At 43.0% G+C, this 21,340-nt stretch overlaps 1 protein-coding gene across 1 annotated transcript in view; it reads left to right on the top strand.

Moving 5' to 3' along the window:
- The window catches only part of rsrc1 (arginine/serine-rich coiled-coil 1), a 110,851-nt gene that overhangs the window by 30,617 nt on the left and 58,894 nt on the right, over positions 1-21,340 (top strand). The window contains exon 5 of the mRNA XM_068720021.1: positions 10,785-10,821. Within this exon, the coding sequence (XP_068576122.1) occupies positions 10,785-10,821 (37 nt within the window). The remainder of the gene's footprint in view (positions 1-10,784; positions 10,822-21,340) is intronic.

Genomic DNA, 21,340 nt, shown 5'->3' with positions numbered 1-21,340 from the left:
TGCCTCTTTCTATGCCCACATCTGACAGCATGGAAAGTACTTACAGTTGTTTCTAAGTATTTTGGGCACGGCTGTCTAATCAACAGTGAGCGAATAATTCACTTCTTTTTCTCTCCACATACACATTCATCAATGCAGACGGACTGGAATCCGTTAGTTCTGAGCTCTGTGTGGAACACAATTCATTTGTAGAGAAAAGTATTTCAGAAAATCATAGCAAATCATCTCATAAAATGTTCATACACATTAATCAAAAGGAATAATGCCGTTGGAGCCAATGTTATGGCACGCACATTTTTGCAGGTAAACATACGCCACAGTTTTTATATGGTCACACTGTATGTTGCCATCTCTGATGTATAGATTGTTTATGAATGCAATGAGTCTTGAGTAACGCAGGGTATCATTTTGAAATTTAGTATACCATTACCGATACTTTTTGATACCATACGTTTTTCGACAAAACTTTGTTCCTTTGGCAAAACAAGCTAAAGTTCTCAAGGGTCCAAACTAAAAAAACACAAGAAATTTGTCGAATAAAATGGTCTTAACTTTAATTTATATCAGCACTTATTTCATCAGTAAACGAGATTATAAATTTGACCAGTGTTTAAGTTTTGACCACATTGTTGCTGCATTAAAAAGGTTTACACTTGAATTGTAATTCCTGTTTTTAAGTTGCTGTGATAGCCAAAGTTCAGGTATCGGTATCGGGCCTGAAAAAGCCGGATCGGTGCATCCCTTGCTGTAGCAACGACTCTGTCCTCTGTATGTGCATGTAAGTCTGTCTGCATTAGTGTGAGACTTGGGTTAACTTTTCTTTGTATCACTTTTCCTTGAGCTCTACACACACACACACACACACACACACACACACACACACACACACACACACACACACACACACACCCCCCCCTCTCCCACTCCTGACATCTCTCCCTGTAGGCCAGACTGCAGAGCGCTTGGGGCCATGTTGTTTTGTCTTCTGACGGACAGACAGACAGACAGACAGACAGAGAGAGAAAAGAGAGACTTACCCTGGCCAGTGATTACGCCAGTTTGACACCACAGACATGGAGGAGGGAGGGTGGGGGGTGGGGTAGTGGAAAAGGCAGCGTAGAAAACGGTGTGGAGATGATATGAATAACAATGTACGCGGTGTGTCTCCCTGGACCCTGATAACCTGCAGACCAGAGCCCGGTCCCTGTGACAGGCTGGCCTTTGTGGCCACTTTATCCCGCCTGTACACTTGTAAGGTAGAGCCGGGATAATCGCGCCTAATCTAATTAAGGCTAAAGAGGGCCATGACTGAGGCTGGCCAGAAGCAGACTGGGCACGCTCACACACACACACACACACACACACACACACACACACACACACACACACACACACACACATCAACAAACACAGCTCAGCGGCAAAATCCTGTTTGCCTCAGAAAAATAAGGTTGTCATATTGATTATGCAGATGAGGGACTAACCGGGGCTAACTGCATCTCGGCCAGCCGGTTCCAGCTGACACAGACTAAAGAGAAGGATACAGAGAGAGGAAGAAAGGATTAGGACACATTTAGCTTTCTTTTTTCTCTCTCTACCTTTCTGCTTGTCTTATTTTATGTTGAGAATATCCTTGTTACCCGTTGTGTGTGTGTAGAGTTTTTTTTTGGAAAAGGAAGACTTCTAATATTTTGTTTAATAGTTTGTTACAGTAAACATGACCTACAAATAATTCCAGGCCTCTTCGTAACAACTTCTATGGTTCTTCAAAGGTTTTGTGACATTATGGTGAGCAGTAATTTGAAATATGGCTCTGACGGCATTGACGCAATTAAAAACAAGCGAACCGAGAAATATTCAGGGACATGAGATGAGAGAAACAGAAAGACTGTGATAAATCAACATTTCTCAGTGCTTTGCTCATGCTGAGACTAACCATTGTTTTGTAATTATTGATTAATCTGTTGATTATGTTTTATTATAAACAGAAGGAACGAGAGCCCATCGAGACATCTTGATTCAAACCCAAAGGCGTTTGAATCAAATTCATATACAATACAGAAAAGCAGTAAATCCTCACGTTTGAGAAGGTCGAGCAGACAAATATTTGTCATTTTTTGCCTGATTGAAAGACAAACAATTATTAAAATGAGGTACAGTTGCTTGTAAGGACATGTTGTGGATACATGGCTATTAATAAACTGTGTGTGTGTGTGTGTGTGTGTGTGTGTGTGTGTGTGTGTGTGTGTGTGTGTGTGTGTGTGTGTGTGTGTGTGTGTGTGTGTGTGTGTGTGTGTGTGTGTGTGTGTGTGTGTGTGTGTGTGTGTGTGTGTGTGTGTGTGTGTGTGTGTGCGCGCGCGCGCGCGCGCGCGTAAATTCGTGGCTGCCTGTATATGTGTACACACTTGTCTTCAGGTGTGTGTGTTTTGTGTGTGCAGCCAGCCGGCAGCCAGATTGCTATTTCCCCCCTCTGCCCCTATAGAAAGGCCCGGGTATTCTCTGGATGAGGGTGTGATGTACAATTGAAGGGCAGGATTGAAACTGATTACCTTGTTAACTCCTGGCACCCACTGGCAGCTTGAAATAGACCTGAGCGCCAGGGCCTGATTTGCAAATGAATTACCTCTCCCCTTCCCCTCCTCTCCATTTCCCCCGTCTTCCTCCCTCTCCCCCGTTCTTTTTTTTTTGTGTCCATTTTGTGCCAAGATCATCTTTTTATATTGTGCCATGACAGATGCTGTGCCGGGCTGCCATTGTTCCCCGTCAGTTTTTCTGGGGCCACGAGGAGAGCCAAAAGATTTCCACATCTGATTCTAACACAAGCGTATCGTCCCCCCCCCGCCGTATAGCCCGGTGCTTCATTCTTTGTGAACCAGCACTGAAATCTATAGAGTTTTGGAGCAGGCGGACATGTTGGGGAGTGTCATTGTTTCCGTCTCAATGACGGAGAGGTATTTTTCTGATTAGGAAAGGTTCTAATTGGGAGGTATGAAAAGGACCACCGGCTATTGAAGAAACCGCGGGGAAATTGATTGCTCTCCATGCCTCTCTGTCTTTGTCCCACCCTCCCTTCTATGCAACACACTAAAAATAAGTCCATTTACTTTCAAACTTGACCCCAGCATTCAATTCTCCTCAGCACCAGAGTTGGTACGTACAGGCTAGGAAGAGGGACCGTCTGTAGGGGGACACACTCGGTCCACGGTGCTGCATGTTTGTTTAGATACGTGTGCGAATGCAGCGGGGTGGCGGTTGAGTCGACTCGCTCAAAATGAGTTGAAGACGGTTCCTCAACCATGACCTACTGATGCATGATTTGTTTCTTTAATAGCAAAATAAATGTGAACACGTGTCGGTTCCCAAGCACAGGCACAGGGGCCTAAAGTAGGCACAGAGGTTTTTTCTTCCATATTCAAAATTTGACAGAAAATGTAATATTGATGACCAGGTTGCACACAAGATTCGGATTGGTATGTTGTGAAATTGTAATGACTTTTGCTAATTTTGCAATGATTTTGATATTTGGGAGTTTAAGTGAAACATTTTAAGATGAGAAAATAAACTCGTCAGTGCTCTCTGGTGACAAACTATGTGATGTGGAACTGTTTCTAAATTACCTTCGACCTAGTTTGGCATTTCTGTGAATTGCAATGTCTTCTTATCAGCCAACATATACAGCGATACTGATGTATCTGCAACAGGCTAATATCGGCTGATATATTGGTCTGGCAGAGTTAGCCATCTAGCTAAAAAAGAGACAATAATAAAATATTCACACGGACACAAAGTCACCAGTTCACACAGAAACGCTTTGATCTGTAACACCGTGACTCTCATCTCCATAATTGGCCTCTTCTGCCCTTCCCTGCTTTTTAATTTCAATTATGTTACTAATGTCCACTTCATTCAACTAGCCAGTGGTGTTGATTATAGGTCTTGTTATTGCTGACACGGTCACCTTCTTATAAAGGTTGCACATAATCAAATGAGTCAAATTGTCTGTGTAGAATAAACAAGTGCTATTTGGTTTGGAGGTACTGCTTCCACTGTAGCTATAAAAGTGCTTATTAAGTAAAAGTTCTGTCAAATTTTTACTCCTGGTGCAGTTTGACAAAACACCTGTTTCTTAACTGTTAAAGTGAAAATCTTGCAACTTTTCAAGAAATGTAGTCCTTAAATTCCTGCTCCACAAGTGTTTCAAGCACTCTCTTTCTCTCTCTCTCGAGCGTTGTCCATGACCAGGTGTCAGATATGGGCCACGTAGGAACAGGTGTGTGTGTGTGTGTGTGTGTGTGTGTGTGTGTGTGTGTGTGTGTGTGTGTGTGTGTGTGTGTGTGTGTGTGTGTGTGTGTGTGTGTGTGTGTGTGTGTGTGTGTGTGTGTGTGTATGTATGTATGTATGTATGTATGTATGTATGTATGTATGTATGTATGTATGTGTATATCACAGAGAACAGAAAGGCCAGCCATAAATCAGCTTCTTCCTTTCTTCTTCCTCCTTTTCTGACTTTTTTTATTGACTGCACTTAACCCTCCCTTCAGAGAAACATAAAGTGCTGAATTTGTTAGCCCCATTTTTAATGGACTGCTTTTCTCCACCATTTTGGGATTATGCTAAAGTAGAGCCCCCTCCATTGGGGGGAAGGGGGGTGGGCGTTGTATGCGTGCATGCATGTGTGTGTGTGTGTGTGTGCACATGCCGAATTACATAGAAAGCATAGAAGCATAAGTCTGTGTTTTGTTCTCTCTCGTGTGTTCTGCGTGGAAGAGTGACAGCCCCTGACTTACCCTTGCATTATCCCTTCCTGTGTGTGTGTGTGTGTGTGTGTGTGTGTGTGTGTGCGTGTGCGAGCGGGCCCCCCCCCCCCAGCCCTCCTCTTAGCTGTATAAAACCCTGAGAGGTAACTCTGATAGTACACACAGAAGAATACAATTTCAATTTCAATTGGCAGCCCTGTTAAAAAGGAACTATGGAGATGGCAATCAGGCCTGGGGGAAAGCTGAGCTCCCTGTATCAGTGTGTGTGTTTGTGTGTGTGTGTGTGTGTGTGTGTGTGTGTGTGTGTGTGTGTGTGTGTGTGTCCCTCGACTGCTTAATATCAAGCTTTTGCCTTCTATTAGTTAAACAGGCAGATGTCACTGATGTGGACTGTGTATTAGTGCATTGTGTGTTTTATTTATGTGTGTGTGTGAGTGTGCTCACTCTGGTGTCCCCATCACATTGACTCTTTAATAAATATGCCTGCCATTCTATCAGCAGTCAAACAACATATGAATGCTCAATGACACGCTTGACAAGACATGCAACTGTGGCAAATGGGGTACACACACACACACACACACACACACACACACACACACACACACACACACACACACACACACACACACACACACAATCTGATGAGTGATGTCTCTTTCATAGTGTTACAGTGTCCTGTCTTCCCTTTGCTCACTATCTCTGACTGATATCAGGCTGAGGGCTGAGAGGCTGCTGTAGGCCAAAATGTTGTTTCTGCAGCTACAGTGTGGAACAAAAAAGAGATAGGTACACTTAAAAAAAATAAAAGAAACAAAGTGGTGCTTACAACGTGGTCTGAGATTTGTAATCTTTCCCCAGTAAAAAGTTTGATGTGGTCCAACACAGCTTAAATCTGGACCCCTACTTATTTAATAAATTGGATGACAATTTCACAGCTGTTTTAAATGATAATGGTTTCAATTAGCACATTTGCATTTATGTGATCCATTTTAAGATTAAACCAACTAACAGATAATTCAACTTTAGCTATTTTGATAATGGATTATGTTGAAGCAGTAATGCCAACCATTCCCTACACTGAATATTGTTTGTTTCAAGTAAAATAAAAAGTAGCAGCTCTTAATGGGGAAAGATAATAATTTTGTCAAACTTGTCAGCTTAAAATAAGCCTTGCTATATTAACTTTGAGGTGTACAGGTGATTTTCTTTTTGCAGTTTTGGTAAGTAAATTTCCAGCCTATGGGTGAGGTGTGCTTTAAATGTTGCTTTAATGTCAGTGTAAGACTTTCTGGTTCACTAGTGTTTCAGACTATTAACTCCCCATACATTATATATAAAGTATGACAAAGCCATTAGCGTGACACAAACAACCATTTGGTGCTGACTTTTTTATTAATTTAGTTTTTTTAATCCTTAAATCAGAGGGCATTTCATCACCTTTAAGCAGTACTGGGATTGCAGAAAGCGGCCATCATTTTCATTGACCTGCACTTTCTGCTCCCACAATGCCATTGCTAGTAAAGGACAGTTAAGTGGTTGCTGCCACAAATAGGGGACAAAATAAGGTGTTAATAGGGCCAGTGGAAGAGAGCCAGTGAAGTGTGCCCGATATGAAGTGATGAACCTGGCCAGTAGTGGACAGTGAAAGGGTTAAAGCTTCCACACTCAGGACAGCAGGCCCGAGAGGTAATGCATGGCTGATGAGTGCTGCGCTAATGGGCAGCTCTGTTAGCCGGGAATCAAATGACTGCCTCTGCATTTTAAGTCCCTCTGTCGCCACCATTGACTGACTGAAGATATTTATCTTCGCCGTGTCAAGGGGTGGAGCGGGAGAGGAGGAGGGTTCAAGTAAGGAGAGGAAGAGAAAGAGAGAGGGGGGAGGGACAGAAGTGGAGGGCATCTTTAGAAAAACCTGAAGACCCCTAATGCAATTATTAGAAACTTGACCACAAATGACAATTCTTCTGATACCGGCGCTGTAATTAATTGTCGGGGGGTGATTGGGAGAGGGCAAAATGAGATGAAGAGAGACAGAGAAGGACATGAGGTAAGATGAGGCAACAGCTTAAACACCCTCTTTAAAGACAGAAAAGGGTTTGGACACTGTGAAACAAAACATGTACTTATGTGTACTTATAGTACTGATATGTGATTTATAGATGCCAGAAGAACACGCGGGTGAGACGAAGAAATATGTGAATCTAAAGTGGATTAAATAAGATTAAAAGAAGGAGAAAAGAAGCTGTAATGAGGAAGCAGAAAAGTGCACACTGTGATGGATCCAGTGACCATGTTAAATTGGTTATATTGACCTTGCCAGGGCTCAGTTTAACACTCACACTTGTTTGTCTTGTTTTACTTAATTGACCTCGGATAACTAATTACCATTTCCTGGAACAACAGTACATTACTCTCTCTCTCATTCTCCGACCCCTCCCTCTCCCACCCGCCATTCTTTGTCAGGCTGTCTTTCTCCTTCTGCCTTGTAGCTATGTTGATGGTAAAAGAGAGGTAATCTGTGCACGAAATACTGCAAGTTCCCACAAACGCAATGATGCAATGTGTCTGAAAGTGATGACTGGCAAATGTCTATATTGCAAAACGGTGCGTCATAAATATTTCCAAAAGAAAACGACAGAATGGCAGAACAGCAAAACGAAATGCGCGAGACAATATGTCACTATATGGTGATGGAATCGAATACATAAAATGTAATTATTTTGCGACTACTATTTTATATAATCATTCTATTGATGCATTTTGCTATAAAATGCAACTTTCTCTTAATATTCTATTGCAAACGTAAACAACGTTCTCCGGTGTGAGGGAGCTACAGAACATCCGGTTGTAAGTCTATCGTGGAGGACGGCAAAAAGTGAAAATATTTTAACTTTAAATTCTCTGCCAGCCTCACCTAATTTTGCCGTCCTGCTTTCGTCCACTAATCTTCATAAACAGACTGCATTCATATGCAGAATCTGTAGGCAACGTGACCAGATTTTGGCATCGGAAGCGTTCTGGTTTCTGTTTGTATTGCCGGTAGTATTGACCAATCATGTTCGTGCATTCTTTATTTTAATGCAGGTTAAACAGTCCATGTGTGCAAAAGAGGCACAACGCATCGGCCGAAATGCAATCTCCAAACCCACAGGCTATTGTCTCATGATAAATTCGATTTTTTAATGGTTCAAAAATCTGCTTGTAAACTGGCTACTTGTCCAGACAGTGAGCACTGAGCAGTGCACGGAAAAGAAGTCGCGGTCCGGATATCCGCTGGCTACCCCGGAACCCCAGAAATATAGTTCTTTGCCCCGTAAGGCGGATCCATCGTGAGACCGATAGCCGGCGGGTTTCGAGATTGCTCGTCCCCTAATACGATATCCGGTTCGCCGCGTACCGCCGCCTGATGTGAATGCAGCACAAGTAACAAGTTGAATGTGCCACAAGTTCAGTTTCTTGATTGAGCGTAAATAAACAATGTGACTGTCACGCCTTCTCAGCATGCCAACCCTGTCACAGTGTATCACGGATCACTCTCTGTATATCTGCTTCATCCCTGTCTGTCGTCACTTCTTCGTCTCCCCCTCCATCGCTCCCCCCCCCCCCCTCCCCGCGGTGTGCCAGCGCTATAATGTGCTCCTATGGTTGTAGTAAGCCGGCCACAGTGTCTCTGAGGCCTTGTGCTACACCACCATTACTATCTGGCTTGCCTCCACTACAAATTGGATGAACAGGCACTGACACATTTTCAATATTATTACATTAAACCAAGTGGATTTTGATTGATAACCTAATATTGGCCTAATGCAAAACATCAATCATGGCAAGTATATTAATTATTTAATATTGTGGTGTAATTCAGAAATCGATGCTGCCTCTGCGTTGAAGGCACAGAGAGCGGAGGGAGGGAGGGAGATAAGGAGAAGAGGAAAGCTCTGTCCCTGAAGACCTCAGCAGATTATATGATGTTTTGAAAAGAGAGATGAGGATGTAAAATGGAGTGTGTGTGTGTGTGTGTGTGTGTGTGTGTGTGTGTGTGTGTGTGTGTGTGTGTGTGTGTGTGCGTGCGCCAGCTGTGTGCATCTAATGGATAGAGTGATCCCTTCGGCCCTGGTGCGGACAGTGCTGGACAGCTTGCCCTTGATAAAGTCAAGACTACAGATGACAGAGTGGCAGATTAAATGCAAGTGAAGAGCTTAATAAAGGTTGGATCACAAAAATAAAAGACAAGGGAAAAAAAAAAGACGTGGTTATAAAAAGGAGTGCGAGGGGAGAGGGGGGGGGGGGGGAGAAAAAAGCGACAGGAAAAGAGTGGAGGAGGAGGAGGAGGAGGAGGAGGGATCGAGCGCCGCGTCTCCCCTGTGTTGGATTGTTTCTCACTAATTGCGCTTCATTAGCGGATTACACACACTGTCACCACGGTAACAAATGTCTTGCTGTCTGGTTGCTGGGCGCCCGTCATGTATAATGAATGTGGCGGGATGTTTGTCAGAATGTAATGTAATTACAGCGAGATGAAGTTTGCCTTAAGTGGTTGACTTGTCTGCATGTGGCTCAGCACACATCCTTTCTTCACCACTTCTTTTCTTGTTGTTTCTTACTTTTGTTTATATTTCAGTTTAGCATTTCAGTCATTCCTTCATACTGCTGTTTGGAAATGAATGGCGCAGGTTTGTGGTCACACTGGATATGGGACTTGGCCTGATGGAGGGATAGATGGATGGAGAGATGGGGTGGAAGGAGGGAGGGATGGATTAGACAGTATGTAATTTTAGAGATGGTGTAGATTTACACTGTGATGCTGCTGGCTGCATTAGCAACTGAAGCCTGTCGATAAGCCTTCCTCTCTCTCAGCACACACACACACACACACACACACACACACACACACACACACACACACACACACACACACACATATGCACGTGCACACGCACACATGCACACTGTGAACCCTCATGGCCGGGGTGGAGTTGTCAGTAATGGGGGGCCAGAGCTGGATGGATGGGGGGGGTGCAGGGATCGGGGACCGGGGCTGTTTGTGTTCTCTTGATCTGTTGATTTCCACTGCTGCAAATTTGAAATGTGCCAAAATAGCATCTATTATTTACTGCCAATTTGCTCTTTTTAACCCCCCCCCCTCCTCCTCCTCCACCTCCACTTCCATGGCTCGCCATTCTGCTGTTGCTACCCTGATAATCATACACACTCATTTTATTTATTTTTGAATAATTCACAGATAATAAACTCTGAGTTCTTTCACTGTACTGGGTATTATTATTATGACTGCCAACAATATTAGCTAACCTCTGTCTGGTGTGTATGCAAACACACACTAATGCACACAGCACTTCAGTCTGAAAGGATACAATTAGGATAATTCTTCCTCATCTATTTTTTTTTTTCTTTCTTTTGCTTTCCAAAAACCTTTTTGATGTCATAAAGATCAATTTCTTGCACAACCATTTCTATCCACCTCATAACTGAAAGTAAAATCAATAAGATGGTTTTGATCACTGCTGACTGCATTTCAACTGAAACAATTCTCAACTAAATAGAACTTACATGACAATCGATTAATTGTTAAGTCATTTTTCAAGCTAAAATGTATTTAAAACAATCTTTGGTTTCAGCTTCTTAAATAATGAAACAATCTGTTTTTCTCTATCTTCTATGAAAATAAACTCAAAACCTTTTGACTGATGGTCTGATGAACTGATTTAGACCAATCAATGACTCTTTTGATTGAGAACATAATGGGTTGATTAATTAATAATGAAAATATAAATTCCAGCTAATCCAAATTAGCTACAGGTATTGTTTCACAAAATGGTTAAAATGTTCATTACTTCCGAAATGTTCATTCAAACACACTTGAATAGAGTTTGTTCTTCTGTCTCCCTTCTGTGTGTTTTCTCCGTGGATGTGTGTATGCATCTGCAAAAAAAATATTGTCTTTTTTTAAAATGACATTTTGTGTCTGCGCTTTATTTACAGTAGTGGAAATGTGTTGTTGTGTTGCAGGGATGCCGCGAACATCAAAGGCAGATTAGAACATCTGGTAAGTTCTATTTGACACCCCCCTTTTATCCCCTACAGTACACACGCGCACACACACACACACACACACACACTTTGATATCTGCATTCCTAATGAAACCTCTGTCATTGGAGCTGAATACCTGCAGTTACAGGCAGAGAGAGAGACACAGAGAAAAGTTAGTAAACAGGAATAGAGGGAGGGGAGTGTGCCCCCTAGGGCCTGGTCCACCTTTTATATTAGCGTTTCATTTATCCCAAATTCTGCCCCCCCCCCCGTGTGCATACCTGTTTGCTCATGGATGAATGAAAGGAGAATCTTTACCTTTCAGACACACACCCTCCATCCCTCCGTCTCTCCTTCTCCCTCGTCCTGTCAGCATGGGGGCCTTTCCTCAGTCTTCTCCCATCCGTGAATCGGGAGCCCGCAAGAAACGCTCTCCCGGGACAGCCCTGAAAATTTAATAGCTAACGTTTTCCAGCGTTTCTCTCGCTCCTCGCTTTAATACGGGGTCAGAGAGCCGTGCAACAAAGTGAAAAGGTTCTCTCTCCTCTTTTTGGGTGGGAAGGAACCAAGGTTTGATGTGCCCCTTATTCCTGGGGATGAATTATAGACAGGGGTCAGCAAGGGTCCTGGCTCTCTGTGGATGTCACATGCCCTCCCTCCCTCGCCTCCCTGCATACTAAACCTGCAGCTCCCAGCACCTTTACGCAAATGACCCCCCCCCCCCCCCCCCCCCGCCCTCCTGCCCCACCACGCGCTACGCAAATGACCCTGAATATGCCACACAAATGACCGACCCCGAACATTCAAACGGTTCGCAGTAACTCTCCACTTGAGCGAGCGGCAGACCAGATAAAGTTGACCTCAGATTTCAACGTCGTCAAGCTCAGTCGCAGAATTGTTCCATATTTTGACTCTGATTGAAGTGGGGAAAAAAGACTGGAGTGAGTTTTGCAGATTTTTCTCACAGTTTACCTCAAAACTGCTAATGCTATTGAAGTTATTATTACATGTACATATACTATAATACAGTTATTAAGCACTGTTTGGGTACAGTGGTCTCTAATTCCCCGCTCCCTACTTTTTGTTCCACTGTGGGAATTTTTTGAGGGCACTATATAGTGCATAGATTTCTCACTGAGCTCAGACACTTAAATAAAATGACGGACATTAAATATAGTGCACAATATAGTAATGGTCTAGTTTGGCTTTGGAGATGTCTACGGTTCAGGTCTGGAGGTGTGATTGATGTGGTACTCCATAAAGGGGGGGGGTCTGAATTATTCAAGAGAGGATTACTTGCATAAACAGTATTAATCAATATGTGTATTGGCAGTTACATCTTGGCAAACATTAGGTAATGTGTGTCTCGTGTTGAGATGAGTCTTCCTCTTAAAGGCAAGCGGAGGAATGTGAACTCATTTCTATAAGACATAAGTGATACCGGGTCAGTATATATTGCAGACAAATATTATGTACAGTATATGAATGGGCAGATTTTTCACGTTTTCACACTTGCATCAGGCCAAAGTTACCTTGAATTGTAAATCATATTATAATTTTATTCAAATTTGTTTAACTTATACAGAACACTGCTAATGCTAAGGAATGTAAACTAGAATGCCTTATACACATTTGGGATTAGTATTGCACATGCGAGTGTGTTTGTGTTAATGTTTCTTGGCAAGTTTTAGAGGACCTAACAGATTATTACATGTTTGCATTTGATTCGTAGTCTTCATCAGGATCAACTCGTTACGTTACACATTTACACACACACACACACACACACACACACACACACACACACACACACACACACACACACACACACACACAAACACACATTGGTATGTTTACCAGTGTATTTTTTTATATATATATATATCTGGGAATTTGAATACGTGAATACTGAGTGTTTGAATTTATGGGTATGTTTATGCTCATGGGGAGATTGCACCCCAGTAGTCAGCTGCCTGGGGAGCGCAAGACTCTGATTACGATTCGGGACAGAGAACTGTAAATAATGGAGCTCGTCTCCCTCTGAGGTAGAGTTGCAGGGCGGTTTCAAAAAACGCCGTTTCCCCCTCTCTGTGCCTGGCAACATATATCCCTGTAGATTTCTAAACAGGCATTTATGACTCTCTGTTGATGTACTGCTCTTAAGATTAGTGCATCAACCATATTGACACTTATCGTGGTGTCACCAAGCTCAAGTTATATGATTGGACTGGGTCTCTATCAAGGAATTGCTTTTAATTGATTTAGATCATTTGCAATAGCAGTCATAAGCTGTTCTGTTGTTTAATAATAACAAAAACAAAATGGAAACTTTCAGACTGATTCGACAATCAAGCCTCTGTTCAAACAGTTATTGTGCTTGATTCTTCATGATGAATACTAACGTTGCCTCCTCCTGTTAAGTTAACTGTGTGAGCGAACGACTGGTGCCGTAATTAGGTGTGCAATTAAGATTTATGTGGTCTGAGGTTTGTTGTATTGTTCGTGTTTGTTTTGTTTTCGTATTTTCAGCAGATTGACTGAACGCGATAGGTAGCGATGCAGAGAAAAAGACTGAAGTTAATTGCTCCCAGTGCTCTGCGTTAGTTTCTACTTTTGAACACTTGCACATACACGTCCAAACGCACGCACGCACACACACGCACGCACGCACACACACACACACACACACACACACACACACACACACACAAGTTTGAGTTAGGCTATGCCTTGCTGTGGGAGAAATGGAGCGATAGTGAAAGAGGTGGCCTACAGCAGCTAATCAGTCCAGATGCACAGCTTCTGAGAGCGAAGTGGTGGAAAGCCAGCAGCTCAATCAATACACGAGGAATCAGCCTCATCAGGATTACTGGCTCAATCAGCAGCTGTACTCATCGTTCTACCACACACACTGCCCGGGGAAGGGTAGAAGAAGAGAGGGGTAGAGGAAGAACAAGGGAGAGAGAGAGGGAGAGTGGAAAAAACAGAGAGCAGAGAAGGCGGATCAGTCTGTGGTTTCAGGTTGAGGTCACGAGTCCCAGAAAACTGAAATAACACATCTGTGTTGTCATTGGAGACTTTGCGTTGATGTCTTGATGAGACATAGTAGAGCTTTTGTAAAAGCATTGAGAAGGTCCTTTTGAAGTTTGTGATTTTAATCGTATTAACAACAGACACATTGTTTCAATGGAATTGTTTGCATATGACTGGTAGTAACACCAAAATGTAGTAAGTAAAACGTAATTCATCAAATCTCATTTCTTTGGGAAGAAATAGGTCTCAGTATTGAATTACGAATTAAAATGTAGTTAGTATATTGCCAGTTCAGTATCCATCGTGAATCTTTCTTGTATTAAATTTAGTCATAGATTTATTTTGAGGTGTTTCACACAATCAGTAATCACTACAATCATTACCATATCTGACTTTTTGTTCAACTTGCTGTCAGAGAAATTTTATTTCTGTGTCCTCTACTAATGATATATGGTAATTTTGTCACTAAGTTTGACAATTCTTCAAACCATTGTTGCCTAAATGGCCTTAAACCTTTCCTCAGACAGTATCAGTATTACTAGACGAGGTTAGCTGTTTAACTTGTCATTGTCAGCCGGATGGTAAAATTGTACTTGTTGAGTAAAGTAATCCAGGGATACAATACATTAGTTCACCATCAGTGGAGCAAAGTATTAACAACTCTCTTCAAGTTGCTCCATATGGTTTTTAATGTCATGATGACACGGGAATATGCTCAGAAACCGAAATGGAAAAAGCATACTTCTTTTAATCCCAGCGAACTGTTTTTATTAGAACAAAAAAACCTTTTGGCGTTTTCAGTCTCTCATTCATTTTATGTAAAAATGTTGTACTGCATCGACAATGTATTTTTTCATCTGAAAAGGTAGCGTCACAGGGCTTTCTTCAGGGATGGCTGATGGCGTCCCTTGGCGAGTTGAAGAGTTTACTCGGGCAAATAGCCGTGTTGGCCTACTGACAGACAGGCAACAGCAGCTGGAGTTAGGAGGACGACACACTCGCACACCAAGAATGTGACAAACCCTCCTCAATAGGACCGACTGAACATGGCAGTGAGCTGACTTTGAGCTGTCTTAGTATAAAATTCAAGAAGTTGAGGAGAGTTCGGAGGTCAGACGTTTTAAAATGATCATTTCTTTTCTTTGTTCTGTTTCCGTCCTTAATTGTCTCATTAAACACCAGCTCTTTATCTCCTTCTCTTGCTTTCTTTGTCTTTGTCTCTGTCTGTCTTTCTTCCTCTTTAATATGATCGTATAGGATAAAGAGGTGAAAACGGCTCTGAGAGAGATAGAGAGATTCTGGGCAGATAAAGGAGGGCAAGGGGAGGTGGGGGGGGGGGGGGGGGGGGGGGGTGTTGATAATCTGCAAACAGATTTCCATGCTTATTACACTAATGATTTCATGATATTTGATGTGGTGGCAGGGGTGGGGAGGATGTGAGTGGGGTGGGGTGGTCTCTTTCTCTCTCTCATCTCGGCGGCGCGGCTAAATGATGGAGTAATTTGAGTGACCTCTGACTCGGGGCAGGCCCAGATGTAATTGCATGTCATTCTGGCAGGGAAGGAGGGGAGGGGGGGGGGGGTCCACAAAATATTCCCCAGTCTTTCCCTCCTTTCTTGCATATCACTTATTTTTCTGTCTCCTTTTCATGTGTCCTCGTCACTGTCTTGCACTCCGTCTTCTTGCCTGTCTCACGTCGGCTCGCTCCTCGAGTGTTTCCCAAAAATCCCACCCCCTCCTCCCCCTCCCCCCCAAACAAAAGAAAGATTGCATTAATTTTCAAATGATGATATTACATTAAGCGTCGAGATCTCATATATCAAAACGTGAGAACTACTCCCTTACTGTATGTGCTTCATCTTAATGGTATCGCTGGATGTCAAGGGCATGGAGGAAATTAAATCGGAAAGTGCAGATAGACCAAAGAAGATATTATCTCTGGATGATTGCAGTTTTGATAGGTATTCCAGTGAATTTCATTTTCTCCGGATGGGGAGAAGATGAGTTAGCCTGCACATTTGCTCATTTTTCTTCTACATGATTTATGTGAGTTGAGTATAAAACTCTCTCCGTCTCCCTCCCCCCCTTCACCCCCCACCACCTCCCCCTTTTATCAGGAACATATACATGCATGCGCTCCCATGCGCACACGCACACACACACACACACACACACACACACACACACACACACACACACACACACACCCATGCACACGGGGTAGTAAATTACTGCCTTTGAGTTGTATCTTGGCTGGGGCAGTTTATATTTGTATGTGTACTTCTTGTATGGTTGTATGTGGGCAAACTGCAGTGCATGGTGTTTCATGTGTGTGTGTGTGTGTGTGTGTATATATATATGCATGTGTATATATATATATATATATATATATATATATATATATATATATATATATATATATATATGACATCCAGCGATATATATATATATATATATATATATATGAATACATGCGCGTGAGATAGCAGCAGAGCCATCAGCGGGAATGATTCCAGGGAGACGGGGGAGTGTCATTACTCAGACTTGTTTACATTCTAAATACGTAATGAAATCTTGTTGGTAATAATGACGGGAATAAAAGTTTGGGAAATTGTAAAAGTGGTGAAGTTTGAGAAATGAGCCCCGGCCTGTGAAATAGCATTTGGGGGCAGGAAACGACATTATTATGCAGTGCTCCTGCCTGCCTGAGACATGAAGATGAACTGCTGGCGGGCCATAAAATGCTGTTAGCCCTAGCCTGAAGTATGGCACATTGTAAAAGAGCCCTGATCCCATATTGCCATTATATATAAAAGTATAGCCATACACAACATTATTTTTCATATAAGATGAGCTCCGATACAGTGGCCCAGGCCCCCCAAATACATACACTGATAGGCAGATTTTTTTCCCCCCCTCCTTATAAAATATATAAATAAACATATTGCCATGGAACCCATCTCTGCCCTGATCTTATAGACCTCGATATTAAAAACAGAAATATTGCATTTTCTAGGGGCTCTGTTTTCCCCTGTCCTCTTTTGGGTTTGGGATATATCAGTGTGTTTGTTTAGGGAGGGAGGCGCAGAGGAAGAAGGGTAGATGAGGAGAAAGCCTGAGCAGAATGCAACAAATGAAAGAAAATGGAAACAGATGAAGACTTTAAAAATATAATGAGATGAATATTGAGCATATCAACTCCAGCATAAAGAGAGTTAGAGGGAGTGTATATTGAAACTGTTTATTGACATATAATAATGGTCACAGTGGCGCAATTAAGATTAATGTTACCGCAGATGGGCTCAAGATAGTGTTTTGGAGACATTTGAAACTGTCAGGTGAGTTTACTCAATCCTACATTGAATCATATTGATTCATTTATTCATTCAGATTCTTTACTTTTGGGTAGAATATAGGGAGCAGGGAAGAGCAAATGCTAATATTGTTTATAAGAATCAAACATGTTTACAGCAGGGATGATTTTATGTCCCTACAAATTGTTAAAAAAAAAAAAAGTTTATCGGGAGGCTGGCTCGAGAGGCCATAGAGACAAAGTCACCAATCTGTCCTTCTGGATGTCTTTGTGCTTCGTGAGCATACACCAAATCCATGAATTTATGTAATTTGGTTTATGTCAGCACTAAGAAAATTTATTATTTACATCTTTAAAACTAATATTCTCAAATGATATGTGGCCAAGTATGTCAGAATGAATGTTTAAAATCACCAAACCCATTTTTTGGATATATATAACATTTACTTAAAGGGTTATAACGGACTGTTAACAATTAAGTCTCTGAGCAGTGGATGAGTATGTGGTTGCTCACCTAATGTATCTTTAAAAAGCTACACCTGATATATCTATGTAATCATATTTCTATTTGTATCATACTTAAATGCAGGTTTACAGTTAGATAATAGCTATCTAATTTGTTATGTTGTCATTTTCAACAGTAATCCTGAAACTTTGATGCTCTTAAAGGTGCCAGATTTCGACAGCCTCTCAACGACTCTCAACATGTCGACAGCGAGCCGCCGCCTCGTAGCTAACGGTGTTAACGGTGCAAGCCTGGGTGAAAGTGCTGACACAGCTAACCGTGTTTACCTTGGGGGGGGGGGGGGGGGGGGGGGGGGGGGTTACAGGAGGGTGGGTGCTACGCTTCTGTGACAGCACTGGCAGTCGGGACAGCGTAACCGCCATATGAGAGCAGTGCAGAGCAGCGCCTGTGAGCTAACCAGCGGGGCACTAACACAAGTCATCATCTAATCATCAGGAAGATTCTCTGACCTACAGTCTCTATCTGACCCGTCATTGCTTCAGTCTCCCTCGGTCTCCTCCTGGAGAGATAGAGCTAGTTAATTTGGTGAGAAAGCGGTCTAACAATCTGACTACAGTTTGGCCGTTTACGGCCTATCTGACCGTTGTTTGGCCTCCCTAACAGGCATTTATTAATTTGCTGACCCACCATACTTTGCTTTGTCTGGTCGGCCTCGGGCCCCAATAATGATAATAGTCCCTTTGGCCAGACCATGACTACAAATAGATGACATTTCCTGCATGCAGTGCCTCATTATACACTGTGCAGCATTGTTTTTAACCACGCCGAGTGAGGGTTTATTTATTTTTCTAATGGGACGTGTTTATTTTTGACTAATGGGACAGACGCTGTGCACTTAGGCTCAGCTAAGCGTGTCTCGGTGTGTCTGTCGTCGCTGTGGTGAGGTAAGGGAACAAGCTGGAGGCCTAACGCGAGCACACAGGACTTCCTTTAGGGCAAGAGTTAACCCGAGTCGAGCGGGTGTGGGTGTCGGTGCTGGCAATAATAATCCAAAAATAGTAGGTTCATTTGTGACAGCTACTTGAAAAAAAAAAAAGCCCTTCCTTTACACCTCGAGTGAGAGAAAAATACATTTCCTACTGTATGTTGTTGAAATGCGTGTTGGTCACACGTATGTGTGGCAGGGATTGGCTCAGTGTGTGGAGGAAAGGAAAGAAGGCGGGATTTTAACTTCTCTATTAGGCCCTTACTTATTTCTTTTCAAAACTATTTCTGTCACTACTCATGTGCACGATGAAGTACAACACTATGAATTCCCCCCCAGGTAAAACTGTTTAATAATATTTGCTGTTATTCTTATATGTAAACGATTATTGCAGCTCACCCCTCTCTATGATGGCCAGCTTGTCACCCCGCCTTTGAATGTGGCCGTTCGGAATGACCGTGAAGGCTTTTTGCATCCAACGTGGCTTTGATGACATGTTGTTTGATGTTTAAGCATACTCCCGGCTTTAAGACGGCCGTGGCTCCCTCTGTTTGTCTCTGAAGTGCTGAAGAAAACAAAAAAAACACAAAATCTATCTGTCTTGTCTTTTGCCCCCCTCTGCCTGTTTCCCCTCTCCTCACAGTGTGATAATCTGAAACCCCTGTGCTGCTCATTTCCAAAACACACTCCCCACCTTCCTCCCTCTAAATGTACACACACACACACACACGCACACACACACACACACACACACACACACACACACACACACACACACACAGAGTCCTTCCCTCCAAGTCTCATGTTTGTTTGTGTGAGTCGGAAAAGGCGCAGTTCTAATTGAGGGGCGAAGCCACTTCAGATGCAGCGGGTGCCTCTTCCCCAGTGGGGGGAACACAGTTCTGCCTCTGGGGAGCACAATTAACGCCTTTTTATTGTTTACTAATGAATTACACACAGAGGAAGCGGGCATGCGTGTGTGAATTAGAGAGAAAAATAGAGAGTTTGTTGGGAAGCGAAAACATGCAATGTTGTGCGCGTGTGCTTGTGTCTGGGTTCTGTATCATTATGTTTGCTTAGTTGTAAGTTGACTTCTAAGTATATTTTTCATCCCTTGATAATTTGATATTAATTGGCCTGTTTCCTCCATTTAGTTTCTTTAGGCAGGAAAGCACACGCTTGTCCTGATTCTTCCCTTTTCTCTTTTCTGCTTTTATTTAAAAAAATAATTCAATGCAGAATCACACATGGAAGAACACTGCAGTGATGCTCAATACTAAAACTTTTAAGAATGTTACACACCGCTGGCCGCACGCCAATCATTGATGTTAGAGCAGGTGTTTTTCCATGAGCGCTTTGACATCACCGACTTGTGTCGGAAGGACAAGAAGTTGCTTGAAAAGTTTTAACGGCGGCAGACAATGCAGCGGTCGTTTTCTATTCTGTGTGATTCAGTGTTGTATTACCCGCTGCTGGCAGGACTGTTTGTGTGTGTGTGTGTGTGTGTGTGTGTGTGTGTGTGTGTGTGTTCGTGCGTGTGTGTGTTCGTGCATTGAGGATGCATGGACTAACGCATGCCTTAAGGCCTATGTAAACAAATGCTAATGTAATTACTGACGGGGGCGTTTTGAAAATCTGTAACTAAGATGATTGCACAGCGCACAATGATCAGGTTAGTTACGACGTGATGTGCTGTTGCTTTAAAAGACCGGTTGCACCAAGTCTGATTCCTGTGTCATTCTAATTGTTCAGCAGGCTAAGCCCTGTACCATTTAATTGGGTTCAATTGGGTTATTTTATAGCTTGTAAACCTCGCTTTTGCTGTAAAGAAGATGCTTGAAAGCAACAAAAAAAGGCAGATTTTTGCCCGTATCACTTTTTCATGAGGGGTAATAGAAAGTGTGTGTGTGTGTGTATATACACACATCTGTGTGTGGGTGAAGGCCTCAAGTGTTCCTCCTCTTCTCAGCATAATAGTGATTAGTAATTTCAGCTGTCGAGCAGTGCCAGTCAGCGTGAGCGTGATCCACTATGTCACCTGCTACAGGGGATACACACACACACACACACACACACACACACACACACACACACGCACACACATCGATGTTGCATTAAGTGTGCGTCAGTCTGTCTGCAGTGCCTTGATGTGCGGTCTCCGTCTAGAATACAGCACCCTGACATTGCTACATTAAAGGGGGTCATTATATTTCCCTGGCTGCCACCGAAAGGTGACGTTTTTACAAAGTGACAAGTTTACAGTTTGATAAATCGGATTTTTTTGCTTGGGGTGGGGTGGGTACCTGGGAGAAGGAATGGTGGGAGGAAGAGGCAAGTTGTCTGTGGAGGAGGAGGAGGAGGAGGAGGAGGAGGAGGAGGAGGAGGAGGAGGAGGAGGAGGAGGAGGAGGAGGAGGAGGAGGGAGCGCTGCCTGTCAGCGACGCCCCGGCCTTGTCGTCTAAATGATGCTCCCAGGCAGCAGATTCAGATCCCATCCCCATTAGCATTTAATTTCTCTCTAATCCTACACACAGTCTCCACCGCTGCATGGTAACGAGGGCCGCCGTGCCACGGCAGCGCCGGGAGAAAAAAAAACAACCTCCGAGAGCAATCTGCAGCCTGCTCGTCTTTTACAGCCCTGTCGTAGCCATCATTCTTCCTTGACAATTAAGACCCTCAAATCTAATAGCAGTGATATTGGAATTACAGCAAGACCCTTTTGAGGGCATGTCAGGAAA

Source organism: Cebidichthys violaceus, unplaced genomic scaffold (assembly GCF_023349555.1).
Source record: "Cebidichthys violaceus isolate CVI_PGR_0920_01 unplaced genomic scaffold, fCebVio1.0.p SCAF_1, whole genome shotgun sequence".
In the NCBI taxonomy this organism is placed as follows: domain Eukaryota; kingdom Metazoa; phylum Chordata; class Actinopteri; order Perciformes; family Stichaeidae; genus Cebidichthys; species Cebidichthys violaceus.
Note: the sequence above shows the minus strand (reverse complement) of the source record. Positions and strands in the feature narration are given on the sequence as shown.